The sequence below is a fragment of the Meles meles genome, chromosome 1 (genome assembly GCF_922984935.1).
Source record: "Meles meles chromosome 1, mMelMel3.1 paternal haplotype, whole genome shotgun sequence".
NCBI lineage: Eukaryota > Metazoa > Chordata > Mammalia > Carnivora > Mustelidae > Meles > Meles meles.
Genome location: NC_060066.1, coordinates 208,575,187 through 208,594,736, shown reverse-complemented (window position 1 = coordinate 208,594,736; position 19,550 = coordinate 208,575,187). Strand labels below are relative to the sequence as shown.

The 19,550-nt window shown below is 52.2% G+C and overlaps 2 protein-coding genes and 1 pseudogene across 2 annotated transcripts; all 3 read right to left on the bottom strand.

Annotated features, from left to right (window-relative positions):
* Positions 1–317: 317 nt before the first annotated feature.
* Positions 318–1,701, bottom strand: NPPA (natriuretic peptide A). The gene is made up of 3 exons (XM_045978783.1): positions 1,582–1,701; positions 1,154–1,480; positions 318–395 (listed from the first exon to the last, which is right to left on the bottom strand). The coding sequence occupies exons 1-3, from the start codon at positions 1,699–1,701 to the stop codon at positions 384–386; spliced, it is 459 nt and encodes a 152-aa protein (XP_045834739.1). The 3' UTR covers positions 318–383.
* A 1,301-nt stretch (positions 1,702–3,002) lies between these two features.
* Positions 3,003–12,112, bottom strand: NPPB (natriuretic peptide B). The gene is made up of 4 exons (XM_045982997.1): positions 11,987–12,112; positions 11,489–11,744; positions 3,509–3,614; positions 3,003–3,072 (listed from the first exon to the last, which is right to left on the bottom strand). Exons 1-4 carry the CDS (start codon positions 12,110–12,112, stop codon positions 3,003–3,005), a joined length of 558 nt encoding a protein of 185 aa, XP_045838953.1.
* Positions 12,113–18,251: 6,139 nt separating this feature from the next.
* Positions 18,252–18,946, bottom strand: LOC123927901 (annotated as a pseudogene).
* Between the last annotated feature and the right edge of the window lie 604 nt (positions 18,947–19,550).

The window sequence follows — 19,550 nt, the reverse complement described above, 5'->3', positions numbered from 1 at the left end:
AAACAGCCTTCTTCTCTGCCACAAAAAGAAAACCGGGTTATTAGGCTGAGAAAAAGAAAGAAATGACGCCAACCAAGCCTTTGGCCTCTGTCCGTGGTGCTGAAATTTATTCACTTTCAAACCGCTTTCAGTAACAGGTGAGTGTCTATCCTAAAATTAAGTGCATGAGATGGGAGAGGTGGGGAAGCTACAATTAAACCATTTTATCTACATTTAGCATAAAATGTAAGAAACGTTGACAAGAAGCTGCAGCTTGAATACGGTGCTCGTCGTGGCTCGGCTTGATGGCAATGAGATGTGACAAAGTTGAGTGAGATACCCCAAGGGATGAGGGTCTCTTGAAATTTGCCCTGGGACCTGGTCCGTCTTTTCCTCCCTGGCCATTATCTTCGGTACTACAAAGAGAACAGAGACAAATTTGGCTTGGTGACGTGGTCCTGTTAGAAAAGTCAGCTTCACAGGAGTGGGCTCACCTCCCAGCAGCTCCCATTCCAGCCTGACAACCCTAAAACTTTCATGAACTGGGAAACAAGTTGCTCATTAGAAGTCATAAATCAACCCTGGTCATTTCCTTTCTTTCGTTTTTGGTTTTTATTTCTTTTTTAAAGATTTATTTATTTATTTATTTATTGAGAGAGAGCAGGCATGCACGTGCTGGTGAGTGAGGGGAGGCGCAGAGGGAGAGAATCTCAAGCAGACTCCCCACTGAGTGTGGAGCTCAACTCAGGGCTTGATCCCACAACCTATGAGATCATGACCAGGGCTGGAAACGAGAGTTGGATGTTAAACCAACTGAGCCACCCAGTTGCCCTAGCCCTGGTCATTATCATTTAATTCTTTGGGATCTGACACTTCTGGGGAGAAACATGAGCTCCCAATCAATAGAATGATGGGGACTTGGCCCCATGAACATTTTAAGGTCCCAAAGCCCATGGCACTAACTTTTTTCCCTTTGGCATGTCCTTGGCAGCCTGTAGCTGAGGATGACGTCATTGGCCCAACTTGAGACAAACATTTCAAAGGAAGTAAACTTTACTCTGGTCTCTCTACTGCAGGAGGCATGCTCTGGGGGTGTTCTTTGACAAGGTCTGAGTCTCAGTGAAACCACAACTTCCTTCCTCCCCATCCCATATCCATCCCCAGCTCCTCTTACCCGGAAGCTGTTGCAGCCCAGTCCACTCTGGGCTCCAATCCTGTCCATCCTGCCTCCGAAGCAGCTGGACCTCCGCAGGCTCCGAGGGGCAGCAAGCAGTGCCCTCAGCTTGCTTTTCAGGAGGGCAGATCTATCGGAGGAGTCCCAGGGGCTCCGCCCAAGGGCACCCCCATCTCTCTGGGCTGGGTTGACCTCCCCTGTCCAGGGAGGCACGTCAGGGAGGGGGCTGAGAGCCACCCCAGCTTCCTCATTCTGCTCGTTTAGTACTTGTGGGGGCACGACCTCCTCTTCTAAAGGCATCTTGTCCTCCAAGTGGTCCAGCAAATTCTTTACAAAAGGAACACACAGGGAAAGGGAGAGGTCTCACTGACCAACAAAGTGTCACAAAGCCCCCTGGTCCCACACTGGGGCCCCTGTCCTGGCCCTACCTTGAAATCCATCAGGTCTGCATTGGACATGGAGCCGTATGCGGGGTTAGCTCCTATTTGCCCCAGGAGCTGAAATGTCAGGAAGAGGAGGAAGCTTGCGGTGAAGGTGGGGGAGCCCATGCTGGCGTCTCTCAAGGAGTGGCCTGGTGCTGGCTTGCTTCTCTGTCCTCTCCTTTCCCCTCTCAGCCTCCGTCCACCTCTGTCTCCCAGCTGCCCTGTGCCTCCTCTTTTTATAGCCCCCCAGCTCTCCAAGAGCACGAGAGGGACGGAACCCTCCCCATTCTGTCACTTACAGCGATAAAGCAGCTGAATGAGGAGCAGCAGAAGATGGCCTTTTAAAGCTATCAGTCCGGCAGAGCCTGTCACTCCCCTCCACCTTGAGCAGCCCCAACAGCCCCGGACCCTCGGCTGCAAGAGCCACATTCTTGTTGATTTGCCTCAAGAGGTTCCCACTTCAAAGGTGTGAGAAGAGCAAAAAAGAGTCCTTGGTTATCTTACAGCGATGCCTGGGGCTTCTTTCTCCTCAGCGACGGGACCCAGGCGGGGAGACAGAGGGTGAGAGTTGGCCGGCGCCCAGCTCCCCCAGTTGGTTTTCGGCTCAGCTGTCAGGGCATCCAAATAAGGGCGGGTGGGGAGGAAGTGGCAGGCGGCGTGCAGCTCGGGACAAATTAGTCCAGATGCTCAAGCTGGCCTCACACCTGACTCATCAGCCGCGAGGGCAGCCCTCTCCCTCCAACTGGGCTGCCCTCCCTCCTGGCAGTCACTCTCAGCGGTCAGGTGAAGAGGGAGTTATTTTTTAGAGCATTAAGTCAGCCGGGGAACCAAATGGGATGAGTGTCCCGAGGGTTCCGCTCCCGGATGTAAACACCAAGAGAAGTTTTGGGAAACAGAACCATCCCTCTGCCAAGCGTCTCCTCCTTCTGCTCCACGGTGTAGAGGGAGGTGGGCACTTAGAGACGCCAGCATTTTCAATCCATCATCTTGCTGCTTGTAGAAACTCAGACTCTGGATTTAAAGCTTCTAATCCCCCCAACCCTCCCGGGAAAGGTCCTTTGGCGAGTTGGCTGATGGAGTGAGGGGGATGTGAGTGTGGCACACGGTTCCCCTTATCACCTTTCATGTAACTCCTGCGAGGCCGGGCAAGTGATGAGCCGCCAAGGCCTCCGTTTTCCTGGCTGCCAGGGAGAAATCACAGGGAGCACGGCTGTCCACATCTAACACGTGGCCCCATTCCCTAAGCTCAGCACTCCGTGTTAGCCTGTTACATGATGCACATGTCCTGGGGGACGACCACTGCATTCGAAGGGTTGAGAGACCTCACTGCAGCCTCACCCAAACCAAGTTACACACATCGTCACCGCCTTCTTGCCCCCATTTGTAAAACCTGCTCTACCCACCTCTCCAGGTTGTCAGGTGAGCGACTAGTGCGTGAACGTGTGTGGCACGCTGCCTAGCCGCAGGATGGCGCTCATGGTTGCCTTCACTGACCAACTGTAACGGGCCAGACACGCTACCGAGAGCTTTGTGCGCATGACCTGATTGTCCCCGTCGCCCCACGAGGCGGGTGGTGTTCTCCCATCCACAGAGGTTACATCACTTGCCCAACCAAGGTCATTGGGCTCCTAAGCCACACAGCCAGGACTTGAACCCCGGGTCTGACGCCGATGCCCATCTTCCTAACCATCCCACGGAGGCAGCTGCTGTCACTTAGCATGATGGTCCCTGACCAGCCCTCTCAGTGCAGTTCCTGATAGAAGGTCCCCCTGCCCCCACTCTCCCAGGCGGCCTCTGAGCAGCTCCTTCCCCCTCCCACTCCCTTGGCAAGTGTGTGTGTGTGTGTGTGTGTGTGTGTGTGTGTAGACTACCTCAAAGAAGGGGTCCTCCAAGCCCCACGACCTGCCGGCACACCAAACATGTTTTGCCGTACTCCACGGGACTCAGGAAATGCGTGCGGGATGCCCAGGTCTGCCCTGAGCCGACCCCTCCCCGGCTGCTGCGCACACTCCCTGGCCGGATCAGGTAGAGAGGCTGCTCTGCAGGAGGACAGAAAATCGGGGCAGAATGTGGCCGGAGATCAAGAGAGGTGTCCGGAGTGGTTTTAGTCTAAGACCGAAGGAGAAAGGAGCCCTCTCCAGTAACCTTACCTGGGTCAGCTGAACCCAACCTAAAATCCCAAGTGGGCGCGACACTGAATACAAACGCTGGGCGCAAAACCCCTCGTATCCTGATGAGCCCCTGGAATGTGTCACAGCTTAATCGCTCCGTTGGCGGGGTTATTATTAGCAAAGAGGATTCAGTGAGCAGCCACACTGAGGGAACCGATGCTCCTTGCTGTGTGCGTCACGCGGCCTGTCTCCTGGAGATGCCCTTTCAGACAGGCAGTGGCTACCGGAAGAGCGTCGTGGCAGGTGGCTCGGCTCCAGAGGGCCAGTGCCGCTCCTCTGTCCTGAGCCACTTCTGAAGTCTGTCAGTGGCCCAAGGACCAGCGGAATTGCTGCACTAGGGTCCTGGGAAAGAATTGCAGAATTTTCCCAGCTCCTTTTATGAAAGTCACTGTCCCTCTTCCAGACTGAAACCAGAGCAGCGTGTTAGTGTCTGAGTCTCGTCTACAAGCCAGAAGTTTTTGTTCAGTTTCGTTTGGGTTTTGTTTTGGGAGGGTTTTGTTGTGGTGGTTGTTGTGTGTTTGTGGAAGGGGAGTGGCAAGAGAAAGAAGATTCGGTTTTGCTGCCCAGAGGACTTCCCATGGAACCAACACTCCCTCCTACCCTGACGAGACTTAGTGGGAACACAAGTCTCAGATACACTTATTACCCCAATCCCAGCAAAGCCTTTGATTTGTACCTGATACAGAAAATGGCTTGATGTAAATTTCCCTTCTTTCCCCTGCCTCTTCTCAACCTGGGGGGGGGGGGGAGGCGGGAGGGGGTGTGTGTGTGGAGGCGTCGATCTTTAACGGGTGCTTAGAAGCGAGCCTGGAGGAGTGAAACAGAAGAAAAAAAAACCAGATCCACCCCCCACCCCCACCTCTCCCACTAACCGAAAAATCAAAAGCCTTTATTTCCTGATCACTGGAAAGAAGTTGTCTTAGTCATATGTCGGAAGGAGCCTCGCAGATGGGAGGGAGAACGCAGAACTGCGGCTTCTCTGGTTTCCATCTCAGCATTTCCGTTTTAGGATCCTCCGTGGGGATGCTGCGGGCGGCTTCGGGAGCCGTGAGGTCCCAGCAATGCAACACCCGTCCAAAATCAGTATGAGAAACCCTTGGTGTCCATGGTACGATTCTGTCGGACACAAATGGTCTAACACAGAAGCCCCAGTTGGGAGAAATTGGTAAGACCCTGACGCACATTTGGGGATGGTTATTTCTGATTTTGAAAATGATGTTCTGGGGGCACCTGGGTGGCTCAGTCGGTTAAGTGTCTGCCTTCAGCTCAGATCATGATCCCAGGGGCCTGGGATCGAGCCCCATGTCAGGCTCTCTGCTCAGCAAGGAGTTTGTTTCTCCCTCTCCCTCTGCATGTCACTCCCCCAGCTTGTGCATTCGCTCTCTCGCTCTCTCTCGCTGTCAAATAAATAAATAAATAAAATTTTAAATGATGTTCTGTTTCTTTGGTTCAACTTGGAGGTCCCTGGCCCTGAAAGTTGGCAACAGGTTCCCTAGAAAGCAAGGCCCAAAGCAAAAGTCCAGTCGCTAAAGCTTTATGGGGGTGGGGGCAGTTCAGTGCAAGGGAAGCAGAAACGAGGGGGAAAGAGAAATGAGACAATGTGTTCTTTAACTATAGCTGTGTAACAAAGGACCCCAAACCTTAGCAACTTGAAACGACGCACATCCTTTACCAAACAGTTTCCGTGGGTCAGGAATCTGGCCGTCCCCAGCTGGGGTCCCCTGCTCAGGGCTCCTGGAGGCTCCAGTTAAGACATTAGCTGGAGCTGCCGTCGGCTCAGGGCTTGGCTGGAGGATCTGCTTTCAAGTTCACTGCTGTGTCAGCTGAGAGACCGCAGCTCCTTGACGCCCGTTGGCTGGAGGTCACTTCCTCGCGGCGTGGGCCTCTCCGGAGAAATGCAGCTGACTTCCTCGGGTCCAGAAAGAGATTACGTAAGCTCTTCACAACCTCCTTGTCCTGGAAGCGGCATCCCAAGGGCACAGGTACCAGGAGATGGGAGACCTCAGAGTTCTGGAGGCCAGAAGTCTGGAACTGAGGTGTCAGCAAGGCCATGTTCCCTCTGAGCCCTGCAGGGCGGAGATGTCCTTGCCTCGTCTGGCTTCTGGCACCTGCCGGCGCTCGTTCGCACTCCTTGCCTTGTAGACACAACACCCCAATCTCAGAGCCTCTGTCGTCACATGGCCGTCCTCCCTCTCTGTGTTTCTCTCCTCTTCCTGTAAGGACACCAGTCATATTAAATTAGGAGCCGCCCCAACGCCAGTCTGACCTCATCTTAACTCATTCCTTCTACGGTGAGCCTGTTTCCCAATAGGGTCCCATTACGAGGTTCGGGGGGTTTAGGACTTCAACATATCTTTTGGTTAGACAGAACACAGTCCATAACAGACACTTTGTCTGTGGGGTCCTTGCTAAGTCCCGTCTCTCACTGGTCAAGTGCCAAGCCCACGCTCACCGCAATCTTGCCCCAAGGCCCTGAACTCCCCTTCCCTCTGGGCTACACTACCCAGCTCCCTTAGGTAGCGGCTGGGGAAACCTGAGATTCCATCCACTCATGAGCTGCCTTGGCAACCTCTCCTTGCCAGTGAATCCTGCCTGTTGTGGGACGGGGATGGGTGGTACATGGAGGCGGAGAGGGGGTCAGACGGCAGCTATGAGGACCAGGTCAGCTATTCCTAATGCATCCAAGGCAGCCATTGCTGCCTTTTCTGGGAAGCCAGAGATACAGGCCAAGCACGAGGCAGAGCACTTGTCCGCAGCAGGACTCCACGGTTGTGCTAGTCCAGCACCAAGCCAGAGCTGACACACCCTGATTAGAAAAAAATTTCTGGGGGCACCTGGATGACTCAGTGGGTTAAGCCTCTGCCTTCAGCTCAGGTCATGATCTCAGGGTCCTGGGATCGGGGAGCCTGCTTCCCTTCCTCTCTCTTTTCCTGCATTTCTGCCTAATTGTGATCTCTGTCTGTCAAATAAATAAATAAAATCTTTTTTAAAAATTTCTGAATGATTGAATCAAAGAGTTTGCCTTCATTCCCTCTCTTACCCACCCACTCCTCCAAGGTACATACCTGAGAGCCCGCCACTGCGCCTTGCCCTCCCTGGGGTCTTCCCGGGAAGGAGGAGTCACCCTCTGGCTAAAACATGAAGGTTTAGGGCTCTCCCCTGATCCAGGAAGAACCAGACAAGTGGAGAGGCCAGTTGGAAAGCTGATGAGCAGATGTCAGCGTGAGTGGTGAGGGCATAAACCAGGAACGGAAGTGAAGGATTGTGTGTAGGAGACGCCAGGAACGAGGTGGAGTGGGCATGGTGTCCGCCTGGGTGGTTCAGCCAGAGAACGGAGTCCAGGCAGATTCCTGGGGCTCTAATCATTGAGGCGGAGTCCCAGGAGAAGTTTTAACCATCTGGGAGTGTCTTAGTTTAGCTTCTCCTGAACCTGAGAGAAGGATCCAAGCATAAGGAGTTTCCTTCGGACACAATCCCAGGAAACATCGGCAGAATGAGGATGTGACCGGGAATAGAAGGAAGTCAGTGACCACCACGGCCAAACGGAGCTCTGTCCCTGTCCCTGCACTCTGAGAACACGGGTAAGATGCATGCCACCTGTGAATCAACGGTGCTGGGGTCTTTGAGTGCCGCCTGCTGCCAGAGGTTGGTTGAGTGCTGCTCCTGGTTGTTGTCAAGTCCCCAGCACTGCCTGCCCGCCCGCCCCAGCGGGAGCCAAGAGGGCTTGGGCTGCCAGAGAAAGTCACTGGGCAGAAAAGCCCAGTGCTGCTGGATAGAAGCAGGCAGAGGACCAGAGACTATCCACGTGAGAGTGGGAGTCAGGGTCCCAGGGCAGGTCCAGAGTTTGGTTGTAGAAATGTTCCAGAACATCCAGGCAGGTGCACAGGGCTGGCTCCCGAGCCGATGGGAGAAATGGGTCACCTAGTGAAACAGGACTGGTTGTCGAAGCTAAGGGGAGTGCCTGAAAAGTCCTCCCGAGGCCAAGATGGAAGGCCGAGGGCTGCCACATGAGCAAAGACAGGTGGCCAAGTTTGATTCTGTTCAGATCTGGCCCTGCAAGAGAAATACCTTCTTTTTTCCTGCCGCAGGTTCTCAGAAGGGTCAAAGCTGCCACAAGAGGGATGGAGAAGGACTCAGCATTGAGCCCTTGAGAGTCCCAGGTGCACAGTCGTGGCATGAAAGGAAGCATTCAGTCCCAGTGTTGTCCTGACTTTTGTAACCTCCACACTTGGCCAGCAAAGCTCGTCCACCCTCTACTGAAATTCTCTCCAGCTTCAAAGCCTTGGGTCAGGCCTCCTGAGCTCTATGATCACCAGCGCTTGTTTCTGGGAAGATTATAGCGCTGAGCATTTACGGAGAGACATAATCTGGCAGCTTCGTTGGGCAACGTCGATAGTAGGGAAGTCAGGGAGCTTAAGGCCATGGCTACAGTTATGTTGGGGAATGTTTAGAGGGGCCAGGGTCACAGGTTAGGGAGGGCAGGGTTTCAAGGACATCTGTAGACAGAGCATGTGCTCCCTGCTTCCGCAAACACAGAACAATGGGGAGCTCCGTGGGGTACGTTGGGCTGCCCATGCCCATCCTCCGGCAGACACATCTGGCTCCCTTGCAGGTCTCTCTGGAGTCCTCCTTCCCAGACTTTTGCTTGTGGAAAAGGTCCAAGAAACAGATGCACCCCCCATACAGACTCTACCACCTGAGCCCTACATAGGGACGAGCCAGACTCATCGGGAAGAATTCCGGAGTGCTGGTTGGATGTGGGGAGTGGGTGCTCTGGGAGACGTCTGCCTTCATCAGCTGAGCAGAGGGGAGAGGTTGCCAAGAGGCAATTGAACTGAGTGATACCATGGGAGGGCAATTCTCCCTCCCACCAGCAAGCCTGATTCACTGACTTGGGAGGGAACAGGGGGTGCTGTGGTTAGGGACCTGCGTGCTAAGCCAGGCTGTGTAGCCTTGAACCCTGGCCCTACCACTTGCTAACTGCATGATCTCGAGCAAGTTACAATACCTCCCCATGCCTCAGTTTCCCTTCTGTCAAAATGGGGGATAATGAGAGTTCTTCGTAGATTTGTTGCAAGGACTACACAAGTTAACAGACCTGTACCAGAAGACTAATGAGGCCCTTATGAAAGCTCACTACACTGAGTCCTCATTGCCTTTCTGGGGTCAGACACGCTAGGCAAAGAGGACTCACCATTTTATTAGAAAGGCTCTCACTCCTGAGCCTCATTTAAGAAATCTTAATTGATGGGGCACCTGGGTGGCTCAGTGCGTTAAGCCTCTGCCTTCAGCTCTGGTCATCGTCTCAGGGATCTAGGATCGAGCCCCACATCAGGCTCTCTGCTCAGCAGGGAGACTGCTTCCCCTTCTTTCTCTCTGCCTGCCTCTCTGCCTACTTCTGATCTCTCTGTCAAATAAATTAAATCTTTAAAAAAAAAAAAAAGAGGGAGAGAGAGAGAGAGAAATCTTAATTGATGTCAGTGGCTATCCATAACCTCCGGCCCACACCGAGTCAATGAGAACTACACAAAGCCCAGTCCAGTTCCCCTCCCTCAAAGAAATAGACTGGCTGAGAACAACAGGAAGGTTAGGAGAGTGAAGTTCAAGGCCAGGAGCGCGGGAGAGAGCACAAGGTCAAGAGTCATTCGGCTCTCCGCCCACGTCTCAGGGCTGGCATTCGTGGCCGTATCCTGCCAGCTAAGGGGCTTTGGTTTTCTGGGTCTCGGTTTTCTCATCCATCAAGTGGGGATAAGAATAGTCCTGTCCCTTTGGCAGAGCTAGGATCGTAAAAGGTATTCTGGGCAAAAGGGACTGACTGCATGAGCTGAGGTCTGGAGAGGCCTGAAAGCCGGGGAGTGTGGCCCGGGATGTCTGGGACACAGGATGCATGGGGAAGGGGGGCCCATAGAGTACAGGGCAGGGCCCCCCAGAGGAGTCCCTGCTGAATAAAGCAACACAGTAGGACTCCGGCGGTTGGTCTCCTTTTCGGCTCTAGCATGAGTGTTTCCTCTCTCGGGTAGAGAGGAAGTGAAGATGTTGATCCCCTAGAAGAGGGGCACCCTAAAATGGTGGGCCTTTTGCCAGACACTTCTAAACTTCTGGGCCTGGGAAAGGAAAATGCTATTAAACTCTGGGTTTTAAAGGTCTTGACAGGGAGACATCAGGAATTAAGTGTTGGAAGCTGAGGTTTGAGGCAGAAAGGAGGGCTCATCCCCATTTAGAGATGCATACAAGCCTCTCTCTCTCTCACACACACACACACGCGCGTGCGCACACACACACACGCGCGTGCGCACACACACACACACACACACACACACCGCCCCTAATCCTTGAGATTTTAGCTCAGACCTCCTGGAAACAGCCATCACCAAGAGAGAGAACACCTCTGATGGCAGAATTCCAGGCAGAGGGAAAACTAGGAAGCAGACACTGACACACACCCTCATTGGCACAAATGTATCAAGGCCCATTTCCACTCCCAGGGAGCAACTACCAGCTTTGAAAAAGCAGTTTCTGCAAAGTGTCTTGAATGCTTGAGGTATTTATAGGCATTTCAGAACATGAAAAACCCTTCAAGAGAAGAGAGGCTCCCCCAACCCTGCTTGACCAGCCCTGATGCCATGTCCCCAACCCACTGTTAAGACACTTTTGGAATCTTCACGGAAACAAAAGGTTTGGGTTTTTTGTTTTTTAGTTCTTGTTTTTTATTTCTTTAATTATTTTTAAAGATTGAGTTTATTTATTTGACACAGAGAGAGAGAGAGAGATCACAAGTAGGCAGAGCAGCAGGCAGAGAGAGGGGGGGAAGCAGGCTCCCCGCTAAGCAGAGAACCCAACTCGGGGCTCGATCCCAGGACCCCAAGATCATGACCCGAGCCAAAGGCAGAGGCTTAACCCACTGAGCCACCCAGGCGCCCCTCGTTCTTGTTTTTTTAAATGATTTGTTACTCAATGCACTGGGACAAATCAGTTGCAAAAGAATCTATAATGTTGGCTTTATTTCACCACGGAAAATTTGTGCTCCGAGGTCAGAATCGTCTTATATAAAATGATTGAAATAAATAAATAAATAAATACAAATAAATACAAATTGCCTCAAAGGGCTCAGGGGGCCTTTGAAGAGTCAGATCAGGTGTCTGCAGCCAGGGCTTCCTCTTAATACCTTCTCAGCACTGTGGGAAGAGAGAAAGGGTGATGATGGAATCGGGGGGAGACTGAGGCAGGATCTGATCTTCTCCGCCCCAGGGGCCATCCCTGCCACCATCCCCCATCCCCAGCCGATCTGGATGTTTGAGGCTTTGGAATAATCCTTCTCTCTGGACCTCAGTCTCCTCATCTGTAAACTGGGAATCATCGTCGCCCTGGTGATCCTGACCTCTGCCTCTGTGGCTATAGATAGGTTAGGGGAAGCCAGGAGGAAAATGTTTAGGACTCTTTCTGCTCCAAGGAGAAGCTGCCAGGCAATGACAGGATTCCATCCTAAGGTGGTTCTGTCCCTTTTGGTAAGAGAGGCAGGAGGTGGCTAGAGGGGGGGTTGGGACTCATGGACAATGATGTCCACATTTAATATTTCCAGAAAGACACTCCATGGCCCTAAGGACTGTCAGCGGGAGAGAGTAGCATCTGGGTGTCCTTTTCTCAGTGTGGTCCCTGGAGATAGCAAACCCCAAAGTGTCTCCAATGGTGAAACCCACAGGTATGGGGGAGGGTGACCCAAGGAAGCAGGGAGGGGGCTTTACCATTGCAGCCCAGGCCACTCAGGGAGCCAATCCGGTCCAGCCTCCGGCCGAAGCACCCTGACTTGCGCATCATCTTGGGACTGTGTAGTCTTCTCAGGGCCTGGAGGACATTGTCACTGGGCCCAAGGGCCCCGGCAGGTGGTTGCTCCTGGGTCTCCCAGGCTTCTGTGGGGCTGTGGTCCTGCTGGAGGGGTCCCGGGGCCATCTGCTCTGCCTGCAGCTCTGAAACCTTGTCCCGCAGGTGGTCCAGCAGCTCCTGCAATGGGTGGGGATAGCCTGAGCCTCAGGGAACCGGCACCTGGGCAGATCTGCCCTCACCCGCACCCAAGTGAGCCAACCCAACCGCCTTGGGTATGGAGTTCTGGCACCCATTCTCATCACTTTCTGATTCCTTTATTGCTACTTCCCAAGGTAAATTGAGGACCTCTTGGGACAGTAGCTAAGGACCCCTGAACTCCCGCTACCCACCGTGGCCTTTGGGCAGGCTGCAGCGCTCACCTGCGTTGCGGACAGCTGGGAGGCGGGGCCAGGCCCACCCAGCGGGTGAGAACGACCTCCTAGTAGCGACAGTTGCAAGAACAGGAAGAGCGGGAGGGCCCGGAGCAGCGCGGTCTGTGGGTCCATGTCCCTGGAGAGAAGTGGAGAAAGAGATTGTCGCCGCCGCTGCTGCGCTGCGTCCCAGGTCACGTCTCACCTCTTCGGGTCCCGCGGGTGCTCTCCTGGATCCTTCGGCAACGTCGGCTTTTTATCCCGCGCTTGGGGTTATCTCTGATTTATCGGCCGCATTCCGGCCCGCTGAGCTCAGGGCGGGGGAATGCGCCCCTCCGCGCCTGCGACCATACCCATACTCGCCGGGGGTGGAGGCTGGGGAGAGCAGGCCTTGTATAGAAATGGGCCTGGCCGGGGGGCGGGAGCGCGCGGGAGACATCAACAGGTCCTTCGCCTCCTGCTTCCTCTTTTCCTGCAACCCTCCTGGGGCCTTTCCTACCCATCCCCAACCATTCCTGGAGAGGGCAGAGACAACTCCAGCGTTCCGCGGCTCGACGCAAGTGCGGGGCGCACGGGGTGACTCAGAGCGAGAACAGCCCCAGCCAACACCCCAGCACCGCAGCGCGTCCTCCCTCCCCTCGCCTGCCTGTAGCTGGGCACACGCCAGGCTCTGGGCAGCCTGTGGGGCCTCTTGCTCTCGGCCGCTGTCCTTGGTGCTGATCCCTCTGAGCAAACCTAACACCGGGAGGTCCTTCTCGCCTCAGTTCAGGTCTAGCTAGAAAGACAAGCATAGAGTAGGGACTTCTGAGACCCCTCCCCACCCTCTCACAAACAGCCTGCACTAGGATGTGCATTCTCCAATGTCATCTGATTAAAAGCCTGAGCATGACAAGGAACTTCTGGAATGCTGACCCTGCTTCTATCCCTTAAACGGTAGAGCTTGATTTGGTTGGAATTTTGAGAGGCAAAGCCCAGAGATGAAGTCACCCAGGAATGCTGTCTATCAAATCTCCTCCAGGTGCCAACACCTCCTCTCCCCCACCAAGACAACATGGGACGGAAAAAGCAAAGATGACTGGAAGATTGTTATCTATTTGGTGGAACACTAGAAGTGTGAGGAGTGCCCCTCCCCAGTGCTTCCTTCATCTGATCACCAATGACCTAATTCCCGTTAACAGATGGTCTGGACCTCCTGTCTGTGATTACAAATGAGGCATCAAAGAAAAATGGTCCTGGAAAGAGACACAGCAGATTAAATCCCCCTAAAGCATGCATGACTGATGTCACCACCCCTTCCAGATGCCTTGTGCTGACAAGCAGCAGGATGAGAGAATGGGATCTGGGTGATGGAGAAAAGGCAGCAAAGGGCAGAAGCTGTGACCTTGAAACAAGTCTTACCTTAGAAAAATAGCATCTGCCTGATATATGAGAAAAATACTACTGCTTTTCGTTTTTCAAACAAGGAAACTGAGCTCAGAGGAATTAACCTGCTTTCTTAGTTGATAAGCGGTAAATCTTGAGTTGCAACCTAGGCAGTCTGACTCCAGACCTGACTCTCTTAATCATTGCCAGGGTGATTGCAAGGGGTTCCTACTAAAAGAAAAAACTGGATTAATCCACTGTCATCGCTGACGGTATAGAAAGCTGTGTGTGCGAACACACATATGCACCACAGAAAAAATATACAAAGATTAAGTGTCAGTGAAAGAGACAAGAAATCCAATCAGTTGCAGAGCTGAGCCAGAGGGTCAGAGGCTGCTGAGAACATAGAGAGTCCCTAATGCTGGATGGCAGAAGTGTTGGGAGCAAGACAGAGTCCATCAGTCAGCACCTATCAAGAAATGACTCTGCATATAACCTGAGCCTCACTTTACTCTCCTGCAAACTGAACATATGCTCCCTCCTCTCAAGGACTACAGGGGAGAAAATGGTGTCTGTGAAAGCCCATGGCATTATGGAAAGAATTAGAAATTCAAAGAATTAGAAATACAATCACACTGAAGGAGACTGTGATCCCACTAGGGAGGGAGTCGGGCCAGGGAAAATAATTAAGTGCTAGGTACCCTGACAGAGCCTCCACTTGCCCCGGCAGATGGGACTGTGGAAAAGACTTTAGGGAAGACACAGGACTGGATACAACATCCAGGATCTTCTGTCCAGTGAAGAACAATATATTATCAATTAGTTCCCACACCAGCTCCTCCCCATAAGCATTTATTAAGTGCCTACTGTATGCCATGCACTTTCCATTCCTATTAAGTGGAGCTAATCATACCATCATTGTCACATTACTGCATGAAGATCAAATGAGATGGTATACGGGGTAGGCTACATAATGTTCCCCCAAAGATGTCCATGTCCTAATCTCCAGAACCTGTGAATGTGTTCCTTGACATGGCAAAGGGGGCTTTGCCCCCTTTGGGGTAAAATTTGGTTAAAAATCTGGTTAAAAATCTGGAGGTGGAAAGCTTCTCCTGGATTGTGGGGGAGGGATAATGTGATCACAAGGGTCCTTATAAGAGGGAAGCAGGAGAATCAGAGTCAGAGAAAATGGAAGGATGGAAACAGGTCAGAGATGAGAGAAGGGTCTACACTATTTCTGGCATCTTTGAAGATGGAGGAAGAGCCCATGAGCCAAGGAGTGTAAGTGGCCTCCAGAAGCTAAAAAAAGCAAAGAAATGGATTCTTCCCTAGAGCCTCCAGAAGGAACACAAGCCTGCCTTCCAACATCTTGCGTTTAGCCCATTGGGAAAGCATACTTCAGACTTCTGCTCTCCAGAACTACAAGGAAATCAGTTTATATTATTTTAAGGCACTAAGTTTGCAGGAATTTGTTTCAGTACAACAGAATTAATACAGTGTGTGTAAAATGCTAAACATAGAACCTGATACTTAATAAGCCCTCCGTGAAGGTGGTTGTGGTGGCAGAATTGGTTCTTGCCAGGGTCAAACCTTAGGTGCTAGGTGCCAGCTGCAGAGAAAGAAATAAGCCTCTTAACTCGTTCAAAAACCTTTATCAAAGGTTTGGGGTCACAATGGCCTGGAGTCCAGACTCTGGAATCTGACGGCCTGCATGCAACAGCACCACAACCTTTGCTACGTATGTGATCTTGGGCAAGTTACTTCACCTCTCTTCGTGTTTTCTCATGTCTGCATCACAGGATTGTCACGAGAAGGGAATGGGACCATGCAGATAAAACTAAGCTTCCAGGGCGCCTGGGTGGCTCAGTGAGTTACAGCCTCTGCCTTCGTCTCAGGTCATGATCCCAGGGTCCTGGGATCGAGCCCCGCATCGGGCTCTCTGCTCAGCAGGGAGCCTGCTTCCTCCTCTCTCTCTGCCTGCCTCTCTGCCTACCTGTGATCTCTGTCTGTCAAATAAATAAATAAAAATCTTTAAAAAAAAAAAAACCCTAAGCTTCCACTAGGAGGTAGGAACACCATGAACAAGACAAACTCTGCTCTTGGGGAGCGGCCAGTGCAGGGAGAAAGACACAGTCACGGAACCACCACCGCCCCCTCCACCGGATGATGTGGCGACCGATACGGGAGAGTCCCGGGCACTCTGTAAGCACAAGCGGGAATGCTCGGTTGAGGAGGAAGCTTCCTGGAGAAGGTAGTACTGAGCTAAGGTTTTGAAGGATAAGAATGGATTAGCCATGAGGAGGAAGATGGGGAGGACGTTCTGGGCACAGATGGCATATACCACCTCTAGCACCTTAGTCCATCCGGGCAGCTCGAACCGAAGAGCACAGACCATGTAGTCCATAAAGAACAGCAATGTATTTCTCACAATTCTGGAGGCTGGGAAGTCCCAGATCAAGGTGCCGGCAGGTTCCGTGTCTGGTGAGTCTCTTACTTGTGCGTAAGCAGCTCTTTCCTCTGTAACCCCATATGGCAGAAGGGACAAGGGAGCTCTCTGAGTTCTCTTTTATAGCGGCGCCAATCCCATCGTGAGGGCTCCACACCCATGACCTAATCACCTCCCAGTGGTCCTGCCTCTTAATGCCTTCACATTGGGGAAATAGGTGTCAACATACGAATTTGCAGGGGAAGGAACACAGACATTCGGTCTGTAACATCTAGGCTCTTGGCAGAAGGAAGAAGCTGCTGAAGAGGGACAAGCTCCTTCTGGGACAAGCGTGCTGAGCTACAGCTTCCCTCTGACTCTGACTTCCAGCCCTGGGCAGCCATATGAGGACACTGACCACTAGGGGAAGGGGAAGGAGGAAGCAAGGAGCACTGCCCAGGGAGTCAACAAGGGTACATCTCTGCCCACTGCCGTCTTATGGTCTGGCTTTACGCAAGGCATTCCTCTGCTCTGGGACTCTGTTTCCCCTTGTGTAGAATGAAGGAATTAGACGAGGACTTCTCACAGGCACAGAAGCCCTGCAAACATCTGCTGCCCCTAGTTCATGGTTAGGTCTGCTCGCGCCCTCCCAGCCTCCACTAGTGTTTCCATCTTCTATGGCATGTAGACTTTCTCAAAAGCCAGAAAACACCTACAGAAGGGCCATCAGACCCTTCACGGCCATGGCATCAATGCAGGTGCACACGTAGGGGTGTGTGTGTGTGTGTGTGTGTGTGTGTGTGTGTGTGTTGGGGGTGCTTTGGAAACCAGACTGAGTATGCAGCTCTTCTTTGCCCTTGAAGTGAATCTTCAAATTGACCGTTATCAGAGGGAGGTCTGAGCTTGCTAGCCTGGGAGGAAATAGCTATTAACTCTTCCCACCCCGTGCCCAGCCTCACCAGTAATATCTGAAGCATCTGAGTGTAATGGAGGGGTCGCCTCTCATTTCTAGAACCTCATAAGGAAACCAAAATCTGAACGGGTCAGATTTCTCCCCACCACCTCCAGAAAAGCCTGTATTCATTTTGCCCCTCTAGCCCACGTCCTGGTGAAATCATTGGAACTCCTGGACCCATAAATGCTAAAGTTCATCTACTTTGGTCTTTGTAGTTACACGAGCTGATAAATTCCACCCCCCCCACCACCACTTTTTTTGCCTAGACCAATTTAAGTTAGATTTCTGTCACTTCCATCCCAAATCTCCCTAACTGACCCAGTCCCCAAAAGAAACTGCACACCTTTTTCTTAGAAATATTAGAAATATTTCTTGAGGGGCACCTGGGTGGCTCAGTGGGTTAAAGCCTCTGCCTTCAGCTCAGGTCATGATCTCAGGGTCCTGGGATCGAGCCCCGCATTGGAATCTCTGCTCAGCCGGGAGCCTGCTTCCCCTCTCTCTCTGCCTACCTCTCTGCCTACATGTGATCTCTCTCTCTCTCTCTCTCTCTCTGTGTGTGTGTGTCAAATAAATAAATAAAACCTTTTAAAAAAAGGAAATATTTCTTGAGAATAAGACATCACAGCCCTTAGTAAAAGCCCAAGGTCTAGAGAGCTGAACGCTGTCTAATTTTTTTTTTCTTCCCTCTTCAGCACTTTATTTCCTTTCCAGAATGATGCATCACTGGGGCCAAATGTTCTCGCATGACGGTAGAAAACCAAAATATGTCATGTCTTCAAGAACTGAAAATTGCACACAAAAATCTTACATAAATCAAAAGGAGGAATAAATGTACGGGGTAAAAGCAAACCATTTTTCAACTCAAGGCAAGTAACAACCCACAGTATTCTGGGAGGAAAACATCAGTTAAGAAAGGAAAAAGGTGGGGCGTCTGGGTGGCTCTGTGGGTTAAAGCCTCTGCCTTTGGCTCAGGTCATGATCTCAGGGTCCTGGGATCGAGCCCCACATCGGGCTCTCTGCTCCGCAGGGAGCCTGCTTCCTCCTCTCTCTCTGCCTGCCTCTCTGCCTGCTTATGATTTCTCTCTGTCAAATAAATAAAATATTTAAAAAAAAAAAAAAAGAAAGGAAAAAGGTCATGGGGCACCTGGCTGCCTCGGTGAGGCATGTGACTCTTGATCTCAGGGTTGTGAGTTTGAACCCCGCACTGGGTGTAGAGAAAACTTAGAAATAAAATCTTTACAGATGCCTGGGTGACTCCGTTGGTTAAGTGTCTGCCTTTGGGTTGGGTCATGACCCCAGGGTCCTGGGATCGAGTCCTGCATTGGGCTCCCTGCTCAGTGGGGAGTCTGCTTCTCCCTCTGCCCACCAATTTTCCTGCTTTGCACACACTCTCTCTCTGACAAATAAATAAATAAAACCTAGGAAGGAAGGAAGGAAACTGGGTCCTTGAGGCCCAGACTTTCCCAACTCTGTTAGACGGGCAAGACAGAAATGACAACAGGGTACATGATGGTCCAGTAGACAGCACCGTGTTAACAGAGGTCACACTTCATGACAGAGTTGAAAGTGGTCTCGAGGATTCCACCGGACTCCATTCCCAGGAGAGAGGGCTGGAAGAGCGCCTCCGGGCACTGGAATTACTCACTGCCAACGGTGATCACCGTCTGACGGGCATCTCGCAGCTCTTCTCTGGGGAAGAGGACGACACAGCTCCAGCCATCTCCTGCTCCAAGTCCACAGCTACGTAGCACAGCTTCTCCACAGTGTCACACAGGAATTCCCGCTCGTCCATGGTGCTGACGCAGACGCCATCCTCCCTGAAGATTCTCATGAAGTTGTCCATCAGGTCTCAGCCAACCAGGTCTGGACACAGGACGGTGTGGGCACGGCATACCCCTCATAGATGGGCATAGTGTGGGTGACCCCATCACCAGAGTCCGTGACAGTATCCCAGGGCAGCTGGAGACATACAGGGACAGTACAGCCTGGATGGCCACACACGTGGCAAAAGTGTGGACGGTCTCGAACAAACATGGGCCTAGCAAAGGCAACAGCTGGTCCCAAGGTCCTACGGTGCATCTGGTACATCTGGGAATGGCAAAGAGACCGGCGCTGGGAGTGGAGGGAGTAACGGGAAATGGGCTCAGAGAGGTATTGCGGGCTCCACAGAGCACAGCCTCCTGGCTAGGACTTTGGCTAACCTTACCTCGAGTAACGTGGGGGCCATTGAGTGTTGAAGGTCAAAGAGGATGTGCTCTCCCTTACTCTAAGGCCTCCCTGTTCGGGGAGCTGGCCACAGGTACCTCTGCTCTTCTCCATTCTCAGCAGGCTGGGTCCCCCCAGGGGGTTTCTCCTCCAAACTACCAAATTTCAATAATCCCAACGATTTCCCTGTGTTACCCTAGTGGGAGAGGGAGGTGAATAGCTACTCCTTGAAGCTTCCCCCTTCCTCTACAATTTTGGGGCTCCTGGGCGGTTCCATTGGTTAAGCATCCAACTCGGTTTGGGCTCGGGTCATGATCCCAGGGTCTTGGGATCGAGTCCCCCCATGGGCTCCCTGCTCAACGGTGTGTCTGCTTCTCTCTCTCTCCCTCTGCCCCTCCTCCCTGCTCCTTTTCTCTCTGTCTTTCAAATAAATAAAATATTTATATAAAAAATAAATTCAACAACTTTTATTGTACTCACAGATACAGGCGAACATGATCATAGACAATTTGGGGACATTTTCATCACCTCAAAGAACCCCCATGCCCCTCTGCCATTATCCCCTACCTCCCACCACCAGCCCTAGGCAACCACTGATCTTTCCACCTCCACAGATTTGCCTCTAC